The 14,083-nt window shown below is 37.1% G+C and overlaps 1 protein-coding gene across 1 annotated transcript in view; it reads left to right on the top strand.

Moving 5' to 3' along the window:
• Positions 1-11,600: 11,600 nt before the first annotated feature.
• LOC117426969 (uncharacterized) overlaps positions 11,601-14,083 on the top strand; it is a 71,683-nt gene continuing 69,200 nt past the window's right edge. Inside the window, exons 1-3 of the mRNA XM_059034046.1 lie at positions 11,601-11,699; positions 12,398-12,468; positions 13,608-13,701. Of these exons, the coding sequence (XP_058890029.1) occupies positions 12,400-12,468; positions 13,608-13,701 (163 nt within the window). The 5' untranslated portion in view covers positions 11,601-11,699; positions 12,398-12,399. The remainder of the gene's footprint in view (positions 11,700-12,397; positions 12,469-13,607; positions 13,702-14,083) is intronic.

Here is a 14,083-nt window from a genome sequence, read left to right as displayed (position 1 = left end):
CTGGATAAAAGTAAAAGATATTGGTGCTCCTTGGTGGAGTCAGGCTTTTGTTTTGTTTGATAAATAAATAAATATACAGGCACCACCCTGTTCTGAAACCACAGAGAGGTTCAAAACAGGGCAGAGTCTTTATATTTATTTATAAAACAAAAAGCCTGACTCCACCAAGGAGCGCTAGCTAAACTTTGACAAAGCTCTAACTAATAATTGGACGGCTAAGCCGTTTACCGAGTCCATACACAACACTTATCAAGAAGACAAGTTACACACATAACAAACATATCCAATACCGCTGAGTTTTTCCCCCAGATCTGTAAACATGCGCTTCCCAAGTGCCTCTCACACAGAGACACTTATGTATACTTTTGGACCTGTTTAAATACCTACCTGCTTGATTACAGGCAGGTGTCCCTCATTACCTTAGAGGTGTAGTCACTCCCTGCTCTTATTCCAAACCAGTGCATTGTGGGGAATGTAGTCCTGCATCCTATTTTACACAAGGACTACATTCCTTTTCCTCCCCAACTGTGTCACTATATATACTGTACTTTGTCGCCCTCCGCTGGTAACATATGCAACTGCAACATAATGATTTCATGATAAAGATAACTCTTCTACTCTTCTGGGATTTAGTTTATCCAGACTGGGGAGTGGCTGGCATTAAACTGCAATAATACCAGTGTAACTGATATTTCCCTATAAAATCCTGTGCTTAATTCTCTGATTACAGGTTACTACTGACGTCAGTATGAGCCTGCAATCACTCTTATGAATATTATGAATTATAGTTGATTCTGACAGACACTCATTATTATAAAAAAGTAGTTTTTTGTTGGATTTGTGATTTTTAATAAAGAAAAGTTTAGTTTAATTTTATTTGTGTGTGTTTATTTTTTAGTGCTGGTATTTTACAAAATAATGTGGCCTCATCCTTTGTAATGTCACGGAACTCCTTGGTGGCTTTTTACAATCTGATTATATACAGTAGCTTCTACTTTACTCTCTGTTTATTAAATCTATTATCAGACAATACTCACCAAGGAGAAAATGCTGTTTAACAGTGCACTATTGGGAGTCACTCCAGACACGTTAGAATAAATCAATTCATTTTTTTTCTTCAAATGTCACATGCATTAATTTAACCAGGATAGAACCCTTCATCTCAAATTTCAAGGGGGTCCTGGCAGGAGAAGGCATCCGAAAACAACATTATAAAATCAATGGCAAAAGTAGACAAATCATTCAAACAGGACAAAAACACTTAAATCATGAAAACATGAATACAAAATAAAAGCATAACAAACAGAACAATTCCAATTGACACGATCTGTTCAGAGTCAGTATTTACAGGATCTGCAGCCCAAGTCAGATTTAAAATACATATTTATGAACGATGTAAAAAGGTATTGTGAAGAGGCTGTTTTAATATTCGAAGGCAAGGAGCTCCAGAGATGTGATGCTTGATATCCAAAGGCACGCTGGCCCATATTAGATCTCAATTTAGGGATTTTAAAAGTGAATGAAGAGGGAACTTCACGACACTGTGCTGAATGCTGTGAAGCAGGGAATGCAATTCTCAAAGGGCTATTTAACAAGATCATTGGGGGAGACTCTGCCTTCCCTTTCTTTCATTCATGTTGCTACTTGTTCCTACTATTGTACATGTTTGTCTATCTGTATATAACACAACTTTAGCGGCTTGTCCCATTATGCTGGAATGTTTTTTTTTTAAAGTTAGTATAACCATGGACACAGACTTAAACACAAGGAAATGAAAATATTTTCTTATACATCGCTAATGGAACTCCCTGGAAGTGTAGGAGTGGTGTGTTTGTTGCTTAAGCAATACCCCGTGTCATGTGCCCCATACACGCAAAGCATTTCTACAAGGGCTGGGTTCAAATAGATAAGACATCACTCAGCGGGTATGGTATGGTACGCTGTGTGTTTCAATCTGAACATACAGGGTACAGCATGTTATCAAGGGATTCCCTGGTAGGAGACCAGGGAAACACAGGGGACAATAACACTACATTGACACAGCACAAATACTCATTCTGGAGTTGAGAATTGTCACATTCGGTGTCAAATCAAAATCTGCCACAGTTTTAATGTCGCCAAATTCCGAAATGTTACCACCACGTGGTGTTAGCCCTGTCATTTACAGTCTTGTGGCATATTTTGGGTCAGCTGAACATAACCATATACAATACAAAGCTGTAAGGATAATCCGAATACTTTCAAATGGAGTGCTTTGTGTAACTCGAGCTGACCTCACTGGCAGGAGTCTGTCACAGCAGTGCATCACACAAGCTTCACATCATACGCAAAGTCATAAAGGAGGTGGTATTGCAAACAGAAGGCTCAATATTTGTTACTTAAGCTATATAAATAAGATGTGTTGATACTATATTGCAACATAGTGGCATGTGATCTCATTGCAGATATCCACTATTATGTTTTAAATTCAGAATGGCAATGAGCCAAGAATAACAGCTCATTCCTTAAATTGTATTGCACACCCTGTGATCCAGTTCACTGAGAATTTAGTTCCAGTTTAAAATGTATGCTGTGACAGAGATTGAATGATTCTTGGTGTTAGATCTCTCCCGACCCGCGAGGGTGCTGTGTAAAGGGAACAGAGTACCCTGGACTAAATGGCACGACAGTTTATTCCCAGGGTTAGGTGGAAGTCGGCCATCTACAAAGGGGGCAGAGCTACGGTAAGCAAACTCAATGACCTGGATGGGAAACGGCGTGGCATCCGCAGATTGGAGGAGTGGATACGCTCGTTGACCAAGGGGTCATGGACAGGGCCAGATTAAGTTTAATGGGGGCCCAGGGCTGTTATCATTTTGGGGGCCCCTCTTTGCATATTAATTTGCTTCCCTTTACTGTTTTACTACCACCACATTCGATTAACATTAATGTTAAATTATTCAGTCTGAGTCGATCCATATTTTACCTGATTGGCCACAGCATTAGTTACTGGCAGTTTCAAATACTGCAGACTCTTTTGTCTTAATAGCACGTTATCTGGAAATGTGTTGTCCTTATCTCTTATGAATATGTACATGTATAATCGGTTTGTAGTAAATACATATGTAGTCAAAAATGTTTAGCAAATAACACAAGGATAGTACACAGTGCTTTCTTATGTAATGTTGTTTTCCTTTTTATCAGTATTTGTGTAACGCTATAGCTTGTCTGTTTTTTTGTTTGTTTGTTTTTTTGGGGACCAAATGAGGCAGGCTGTGTTTTAAGACAACCTAAAAACTTCATGGAAACCCGGTTTAAGAAAGCTGTACGATATCAGTAAGTCGTGCAAGGCCAAATTAGAGTGAGCAAAAGGTGAGACTTATTTTTATTTTTCCATGGAGATTGACCCACTGTAATCCATATAAACTTAGGTCGTTTCCTCCTGTTGATTTCTCTCCAAAGTATTTTCCGAAGTACTGGTGCCTTTGTTGGTAAGGTATTAAAATAGCGTGTCAGCATTGTCAGACATTTCAGTCATGTTTGCGCCGCAGCACACCTGATAAAAGAGGCACGTGACTTGATCGCAGGTCAAGTCATATGATCAGGCCGTCAATGCTCCTCCAACGCAATATGGCTTGGTGAAACAGACCTGTTGTTCAGATCCATACAGTCACACACTACTTACTCATTTTTTAGATATTGTATTTTATCTATCTATCTATCTATCTATCTATCTATCTATCTATCTATCTATCTATCTATCTATCTATCTATCTATCGATCTATATATTGTATATATATATATAAATTGGGGCCCAGCACGAGCACTGCAGCACGCACTCAGGACTGGTGACCATGTTTGTATATTGTGGGAAAGATACATGTTTATTATTTGGGACTGTAACCCGTTTATTTATTCCAGTGCATTACAGATTGTTGTGTATTGCCTGAAGTTATTATTTGATCACCAGACCAGGATTATTATTAAAAACCCTTTCCAACTGGATTACTACTCTCTGTCTGTTAGTTACGCAATGCATCACTCCTGCACCTATACACAATCAGCCACTTTGCCACAGTGATGTAATGATGTGATCTGTTCCTTTGAGAATGGTTATATTAAATGACCAGAAGGAGAACCTGTGCTGTGAAACGTGAGTGTTTTTTTTTTTTTTTTTTTTTTTTGTCGTTAATAATACTGTTTGTAATTATTTGGACAGCTAAAACGATCCGGAGCTGTCACCAAAGGCCAGCACTAAACCCGGATAAACAACACTGCACTTTGTTTGCACTAAAGAACTGTATTCACCACAAGCACTAGAGCACGCACTGTGGACGGGTGTTTGTGTCTGTGTATGTGTTACGTGTGGGTGAACTGAAACGGGACTGTTATTATTTTGGGGCAAACCCGCGGATTACAAATAAGCAATACACGCCACTGTTATTATTTAGTGTTGTTTTGCCAACAGGCCATTGGATTTAAAAACCATTAAACAATATTGCACCTGAATTATAATTGTCTGTCTGTTTATTAATCACTGCTGCATTACCTTCACCTGCACACAGCTAACAACTTTGCCACAATGCTTGTTTAGGATAGTGGAACTCCAAATTAGGGGTCATATTCACAAAGCACTACCAGTATGCTAAGTTTGTGAAGAGGAAATCAAACTAATCATTTTACAGAAATAGCTAGAAGCAGTTAACCTGAGTCACTATTTCTTTTACAAAAAAATTGTGTTAACTAATTACAGGGATTCAATCTTTGTAATGCACACTGTTTCCCTGAGCCCAAGGCTCTATAGTTAGATAAGGGAGGGTGCTTGGATGGGATACAATGGGATCTGGACCCCTCCCATGTAAAAGAATACGGACACTGCCATCAATAAAAGGACTCACAAGATCAAGTGAAAGGAGACTCCAGAAGGCTGACCACGCCTGATAGTGCTAGCCAAGGTTTCGTCTGGCCTATTTTTAGCAACAAGCAGAATTAGCACTGTCACCCTCTCTTTCTTTTGTTGAAGATACAGCTGTAGTCAAATGTTTACATACCCCAATGGAATTATAGGAAAAAATCTTTTGTAGCAAGTTTTGCTTTTGTGGATGAGGAAAAAAGTTACAAGAACTAGATGTCTACAATTATTTATTTCAGCAATATTTTGGCAAAACTCCAAAAATGCCAATTCAAAAGTATTCCTACCCTTTGATGCTATGATAGTATTGTCTACAAGGTGCTACAAATTTCAATATGATAATGCAGAACCTAATTCTAGAAAAGTCTTGAAAATGCTGGATTGTAGGTGAACATTCTTAGAGAGTATAAAAGGGTTAGACGTGGGATGATTGCTGTCATTACCAATACGTCAATATGGGAAAAAGTAAAGAGCTTAGGCAGAAAATTATTTATTGTCATAAAGCTGGAGAAGGATACAAGAAGTACAAGATTCACGGTACTGTCACAACCAGGGGTGTAGTGCTATATTTAGAAGCGATGGGTCCCTATTATCAACCCCCCCCCCCCCCAACCCCCCGCTCTCTCAACCCTACCACACCGCCTGCAGTCCCTGTTTCCCTATACACTCAACAGAACCGCAGTTTATCACTAGTAGTTATGCAATTTGAAAGGGCTGACAAGTGTACCAATTGATTATAAATTTAGACAATCAGGTATTGAGGTATGATTGTAAAGCAACTAGATTTACAGATATTTATATTAAAGATAAATAAATACACAAATACTGTACATTTTTTCACAACTAGTTTCATTCACTAATACACACATCATTAAAACGCTGTCATTATTATTATTAATCCTATGTGTAACACTCCCCCACTCCCCCTTCTCGTATATTGAATGGTTTGATCCAGAATCAACTCGTCTCACTGTCCTATTGCAGCAACTTAAGAGCGAATGAGACTGAGGTTTTGAAACAGAAGTGCATCCGTTTGCAAAAAAAGATGTGTAAGCCCACAGGTACCCTTTAGTTGCTTGTTGCGATTGAGTTTTAACTTTTAAATAAATGTTTAGCTTATTTTATCTACATTATTTCTTATATATGGGTCTAAAAATAATTTGAATGATGGATATGAGTTCTGGTCGAAGGTTTTGTGGAGAGAGGAAACAAAATTCGAGCTATTTGGTCACACTGATGGTCTTTACATTTGGAGAAAGTCTGGTGAGGCGTACAAAGAAAAGAACACCAAGCATGGATGTGGTAATATCCTTCTATGGGGCTGTTTTTCCTCTAATGGCACAGGAAATTTAGTTCCAATACATGGAAAAATGGATTCCATAGCATTCCAAAAGATATTGGCCAATTATCTGAAACCCTCCGCTACAAAACTTGGTTTAAAGCGCAAATGGACCTTCCAACACAACAACGATCCAAAGCACACATCAAAATCTACTACAGAATGCTTTAAGAAGAATAAAATCAAGGTTCTGGAATGGCTTAGTCAAAGTCCCAATCTAAGTCCAATTGAGAATCTCTGGTATGAGTTGAAGACGGCTGTGCACAAGTGAAGCCCTCGGAATTTGAATGAACTGGAACAATTTTGCATTGAAGAATGGTCAAAATCACTAAAGAATCAGGCCAAAAGCTCACTGACAAATATCTTAATCATTTAAAAGAGGTTATTATTGCTAAAGGTGCCTCAGCTAGCTATTAATTTCATTTTCCTTGTCAGGGTATGAATACTTTTGAATGAGCATTTTTGGAGTTTTGCAAAAAAAATGCTGAAATAAATAATTGTAGACATCTATTTCTTGTAACTTTTTTTTGCTCATCCACAAAAGCAAAAGTTTTGCTTCCATTTTTTTCCCATTTCCATTGGGGTATTTAAACCTTTGACTACAACTGTATGCATGTTCTTTGTTTATTTATTGCTCTATTTAAAGAGATGTATGTTTTTCAAGCACAGCTCTGTAGATCAGAACGAATCCCATTGACTCTGAATGCAGCTAGACCATTGGAGTAAAACTGATTTGGAGTGATCTGGCACCAGGAAAAAGCAGCAGCTTCCTGTAGCGTTCTGCATATTATTCCAACTGAAATATACAAGCAAAGGACCAAGGGGAACAGGAGATAATATTCTAATAGTGTTAGTGCTAATAACAGGTAACAATATGGACATTAACACTTTGGTTAACACCAGCTCTGCTTTAACGTATCAGTATCACATTGTAACAATATAGATACTGTTGTGGGTTATGTTGTATTGAGCCACAGTTGTGGACGGGACAAATAAAAATGTAACACCGGACGCACGGTTAGTCTTTAGAGAAGAGTCAGAGTTTCCAGCATACAAGTGACAGTGACCAAACCTGTAAGCAAACTAGATGTTTAAACCCTAGAACCGCCATACGGGTCAGTTTGACCCATTTTGCATTTAAAATGTTAATTACTCTTCCATTGTAAATCGTATGTGTGTGTCCGTTTTTGATTTTTCCTAAATATATGAATTAAATATCCTGATGGCGTTTGATAGCCAGAATCGCAAAAATGATAAAGTTATAAACAGTTCTACCTAGAACCGCAACTTGGGTCAATGTGACCCATGCATTACAATACATGTCTTTTTTAATATAATGTAAGATATTCTATTATTTTTGTAAATGCAGCAAAAAAGACACGACCCCTCCTCCTAGTACATATGTTTTTTTTTTTTTATTTCAAGCCTTTGTTTGTAGACTGACTGCGAGACAGAGATTGCTATGATTGTGGATTTGCCAAGATACCAAGTCAGTAAAAGCCTAGTTGCTTATTTTTCAATGTACCTGGAAGACAACAATCATTTGTTTTGTTCCACAAATGCAACTGGGAATATATCAGAAGGAAATATTTAATCTTGAAAGTAGTCATTTTGATTGGAATACTGCAAGCTGCACTCAGATGCACACAGCAAACTGAAATGACAGGTAGGATAACAACTTAAGTGCCTAATATGAAACGTATTTTATATATTTCTTTTTTATATTGCTTTTAAAAAAAAATTTCAGTTTTACAGGTTTGTATGTACCAGTTTAAATGTGTTTACACAATAGTGTTCAATAGAACTGCGTCTGTGTTTACAACACAGCTCCTGGATGCAGGAACAGTCAGTTGGCAGACATGTACGTTCCTCCATAGAGTACAATGCAGCCGTCATACTGGAAGTAGTGTTATATTTTCTTTTTATGTAGTATTATAAACAATGATTTTGGTTTCACAGTTTTTCATGTATGTATACCCGTTTATACCTGTTCACAGGTATATGTACATACCCGTTTCTTTTGAAATGTGTATTTTATTATATTTTTTCACTGTTTGTAGTCATGCTGTATATGCACTAATTTTAAAAATAAATCCTTTTATATTTAATTTTCCATTTAAATACGGTGTTTCTGCGATGCAAATGTTAGATATGATGTTCATGAATAAAACTTTTCAGTTGTATCCGATAATATGTCTTTCATTTTCATAACGAAGCAGTTTAAAAATGTATGGGTCGAAGTGACCCACGTGGCGGTTCTAGTGTTAATAAAGTTTACTTATGTTATTAAAATAAACCGAGTTGCATAACTTGTTATTAAACACACATCCCACACTTGATTTTCCACAGCATTGAATTATCAGAGAACAAACTACTTGTTAATTGATTGATTGATTGATTGATTGATTAATTAACTGACATTTCTGACTTGAATTCTGATGGGCTGCTGTGGAAATAACATGTACTGAACTCTGTCTAAAATGATCACTGTGCCTTTACTGTTACCAGCTCTTTGATGCTGCACTCTCTTATCACGGGACTGGTCCTCTGGATCTGTCCTCTTCCAGCCACCCACATTACGCTGACACCCTGGGATCCTTCAAGAAGCTGCTTGATGAGATTCTGGGATCAATAAGCTACTAACAACCAAACGAACAAGATGGGCTGAATGGCCTCCTCTATGTTCTTCTTATGTTCGTATGTACAAAGGAACCCATCCATTATGTAATAGGGTTTCTTTAACTAATACAATTTGTATTGTCTGATTTAGCAAAGTCTTTCTGTGATCATCTGCCAGTAAAATAACACATGACTAAACTACGCTTATCTCTACACAATTGTCGAAGCCTTTTGTGGCTTTGTTTGTTTGTCACATAGCATTCTATCCAGCCCTTGTCAGTGCATTGAGAAAAGATGAGAATAGCTCAGACCTGCCCCCTATTTAAACACTGTGTTCTCTGTCACAAAAAAACCTGCAGAATTATTATACAGTACATGCACCTGCCCTTGAGACTCATCATGCAACTACATTACTTTAGAGAAACTCAGAAACACACACGGCAGATAGAACTCTGCTCTTAGAACACACTGCTGAAGAGTTTCCTGAAAACCCCACCTGCACGTACCTCTAGACTTTATTTATTGAAGTAACTGTAACATACAGGTAAAAGCAAGTAGTCACACTGATACCAATGAGAAGAAAAGGTTGTATGTGAATAATGCTGCAATAACCCCTAACAATCAGTCTGATGCTATGATCTAGAGTTTAGTATTTAATGTACTGTAGCTAGAAAACAGCTTGCCCAATTTTATGGAAACTTGCTAATAACCATCTTTAGCACAAGTGTATTATAATCTAGTGCTACATACAAGCTGTCTGCCTGTCTATCTTCCTGAGCATCACATTTACAGTCACAGACAAAACAAAGTATATGCACCCTACTCTTAATATTAGATAATTCAATAAAACATGTTAAATACAAACATTTAGTGAACATTACCCCCTAATTAATACAACAAAGATCAAAATAGACAATTTCTGGTAGTTTAATAAACAATCTTTATATAAAAAAGCACCAAAAGTATTAGCACGTTTACATTAAATGTCTGTAAAATCTAATAGAAGGTATTAAATACATATTAATTGATTGAAAAGCATTACACAGTAAATAAGCTACAGTGCCATGAAAAAGTTTGTGAACCCCTTAGGATTTTCACATGTTTCACATATTTCACATCTTTCAAACCTAAAATGTTATTAGATCTTAATCAAAGTCCTAATAATAGATAAAGACAACCTGATTAAATGCACCCGATACGGGTGCATTAAACAAATGACACAAAAACATGATACTTTTTCAACATTTATCCACAAATGATTCACTTACTTTTTCACATACCCTGAATCTTAATTACTCATTGTTTGTCTAATTAATTCTGTTATCTTGAATTATGGTATATTATTATTCAGTATTCAGATATTGATAGCAGACATTGATCATTTCGTACTCACACCCGACAAGCTTGTAATAACTAGGGTGAAATCAATCAGCACCACCTTGGACAAATTCAGCAAAATGTTTATTCAGCTTCGAGCCCTTATAAACTTTTCTATACATAGACCTAGTCAATGGGACCGGCTATCTCCCAAACATATTTGCATGTTATACTTCAATTTGACTCCATCCGACCGCAATCATTAATTTAAAAGAGAGAGAGAGAGAGAGAGAGAGAGAGAGAGAGAGAGAGAGAGAGAGAGAGAGAGAGAGAGAGAGAGAGAGAAGACGCAGGAAAAACCTGGTTCAAGGATGTTATTGTAGTATATGTATTGGATAACAAAACCGGACAAACTAGCTCCTAACACACCTTAAAAAGCAACACGCAATGTTGTCATGCTGTAAAGCCTAACACCTGAGATAGATGCGAAGTACATTGACAAACAGGGGCTTTAACTATGACTTGTCAGCGTTCTTTGGAGAGACACTTGAAGAAAATACAGTCTAGCTATTGGATTGAAAACGAATATACTGTATTAAAGATGAGATGATTTGCAAAGTGTACCCCCATGCCTGAAAAAAAAAAAAAAAAATACACGTGTATTTTTAATGGAAACCGCATTTGCGTTATCCTAAAGGGTTATTCACAACATACGACACATAAACTATTGAGTTACCTTACCCCACACCCTATTTTCTATCTAAGTATGCTGTATATGTAATTTGATATATCCCTGTACGCGTTAGAACACATGTCACGCATTTAAAAATACAAAATATAATAAGCCTAATAATATTAAAGGAAATTGTGACAAACCGGACAGGAAAATCAGTAATGACATCTGCCGAAACAGCAACACAAAGAAAACATTACACCAGAAGAGCTAGCGTACAGATACTGCTAGAAGTGAGTGAATAAGGAAATGTGTTTTTTTTTTTTTTTTTTAATTAACAACCGTGTAACGTTTTCTTCAAAGAGGATGAACAGGACTAACAACTGCAAATAAAATACATGTTGCTAGCGGGCCATAACATGGAGTCACACTAAAAAAATAAATAAATAAATAAAAGGTGACATGTATTAGCAGGTAATAATAGCGTTTCTCAAAGTTCAATGAAGGAAACGACTGTGGTCCTTCTGTCGTATTTTAAACGCCAGGTAAATTCACAGTAGTGAAGTAGTGTGAGCAACGTTATTTAAAACGCTACTTCAATTTTATATTCTGCAGCCGACATTGTGCTAACCTGATAGGACATCGTCCTGGTATACAGAAACGAGCCCCTGGTAAAGTTCCACAGGAGAATGTCTCATTGCGTCACACGTAGGCTGCACTTTAAGATCATTGTTGAATAAGTCTCAAAACAGTGTGGGCGGTGTAGGTATTAAACAGGTACACTACTAACTCGAATTCTATTCACCTGGTCTGTCTGTTTAGGATGAACGGTAAAAGCAGATAAGCGGGAAAAAACAAGGTAAAGAGATTTTTTATTATTAATGTATGCATTAGCTATTATTATTGTATCTCTCTCTGTCCATGTAATCAAAGCCCGGTGTTCAAATCACTTCAGTGCAACAGCGTATTAAAGCGGGTGGGTAGTCGTATGACATTACAAAGATAGCAGCCGTGTTTGTTAAAAAATAAAACCATAAGAAAATAAAACCATCATTGCATTCCCCCTTTTTGTTTGTTTTTGCTGTATTTCCTGCGGATACTGTGCGAAATATTTAATAATGTGGTTGTTATTGCTGTGTTTTGTTTTTAGTTAAGAAGGTGTAATTTGCCCGGAAATTTCCGTTTCTCCAAATCAAGTGTAACTCAGAACGAACAACATCATCATCATCATCATAATAATAATAATAATAATAATACTGAAGTCGTTTAAAAGACATTTTGTTTAACGAAAAATCAAAGTGTCATATGTTATTGTATAAGTTATTTTATAATTAGTATGTTTTCTCTCTCTCTCTCTCTCTCTCTCTCTCTCTCTCTCTCTCTCTCTCTCTCTCTCTCTCTCTCTCTCTCTCTCTCTCTCTCTATATATACACCTATTAATTGAAAAACAGCCTGTTCGAATTATTGTGTTGACGGGGGTTTCAGTGTAGCGAGAAATGTGCTTTGTTTTTAATTTAATGGACTGTAATTTTTCTTTCTTTCTTTATTTTCGTTTAGAAATGGCTTCATTTCTGCAGCAGTTGCGACTGCTACTGTGGAAAAACTGTCTGAGTGTTTGGAGACAGCCGGTAAGAAAACTTCTATAGATATATATGAAAAAAAAAAAAAAAATCAACCCTATAAAAAGTTTTGAATGATAGCGATTGGCATCTTTATTAATTATAAATACATGTTAATACATCAATGTATCATCATCATCATCATCATCATTATAGATTCCAAAGTGTTTCCATAAATTTCAACTAAAACAGCAGCCTGTGAATTGTGTAATGCTGTTCCAATTGAAGACAGCAGCCTGTGAATTGTGTAATGCTGTTCCAATTGAAGACAGCAGCCTGTGAATTGTGTAATGCTGTTCTAGTTGAAGACAGCAGCCTGTGAATTGTGTAATGCTGTTCCAGTTGAAGACAGCAGCCTGTGAATTGTGTAATGCTGTTCCAGTTGAAGACAGGAACCTGTGAATTGTGTAAGCTGTTCTAGTTGAAGACAGCAGCCTGTGAATTGTGTAATGCTGTTCCAATTGAAGACAGCAGCCTGTGAATTGTGTAATGCTGTTCCAATTGAAGACAGCAGCCTGTGAATTGTGTAATGCTGTTCCAATTGAAGACAGCAGCCTGTGAATTGTGTAATGCTGTTCCAATTGAAGACAGGAACCTGTGAATTGTGTAATGCTGTTCCAGTTGAAGACAGGAGCCTGTGAATTGTGTAATGCTGTTCCAGTTGAAGACAGGAGCCTGTGAATTGTGTAATGCTGTTCCAGTTGAAGACAGGAGCCTGTGAATTGTATAATGCTGTTCCAGTTGAAGACGGCAGCCTGTGAATTGTGTAATGCTGTTCCAGTTGAAGACAGGAACCTGTGAATTGTGTAATGCTGTTCCAGTTGAAGACAGGAACCTGTGAATTGTGTAATGCTGTTCTAGTTGAAGACAGGAGCCTGTGAATTGTGTAATGCTGTTCCAATTGAAGACAGGAACCTGTGAATTGTGTAATGCTGTTCCAGTTGAAGACAGCAGCCTGTGAATTGTGTAATGCTGTTCCAATTGAAGACAGCAGCCTGTGAATTGTGTAATGCTGTTCCAGTTGAAGACAGCAGCCTGTGAATTGTGTAATGCTGTTCCAGTTGAAGACAGGAGCCTGTGAATTGTGTAATGCTGTTCTAGTTCAAGGTACTCATGACTTGTACCTGTCCTTGTCTTACCTATTGCAGGTCTGGTCTCTAGCACTTATCATCTGGCCTCTAATAATCTTTATCATCTTAGCCATCACACGGTCCAAGTTCCCTCCTGAAAAACAATCTGCCTGTGAGTACCTGATTCATATTAGGGGTGGCAAAACTGAGAATGGCCGATTTAGTTTTACAGGGTGGGATTTCTGTGGGTATCACTGGTTAGCAGGTTATTGTTCCTGCAGGGCAATGAACGGGTTTATATTCAATATTGTTACTGTTATTAAGCAGTAGAAATAATCTGAAGCAGTGATATTTAAATAATACCAGAAGTCTGTTTTTACTTTAGTGAAGTAGGCTACTCTCTCTCTCTCTCTCTCTCTCTCTCTCTCTCTCTCTCTCTCTCTCTCTCTCTATATATATATATATATATATATGTTCTTTATTGAAATGTCAACAATATATTGTTGTTCTTTATTGAAATGTTAATGATATAAAACAAGAAACAGCTCTCAACG

The sequence above is a fragment of the Acipenser ruthenus genome, chromosome 11 (assembly GCF_902713425.1).
Source record: "Acipenser ruthenus chromosome 11, fAciRut3.2 maternal haplotype, whole genome shotgun sequence".
In the NCBI taxonomy this organism is placed as follows: domain Eukaryota; kingdom Metazoa; phylum Chordata; class Actinopteri; order Acipenseriformes; family Acipenseridae; genus Acipenser; species Acipenser ruthenus.
Note: the sequence above shows the minus strand (reverse complement) of the source record. Positions and strands in the feature narration are given on the sequence as shown.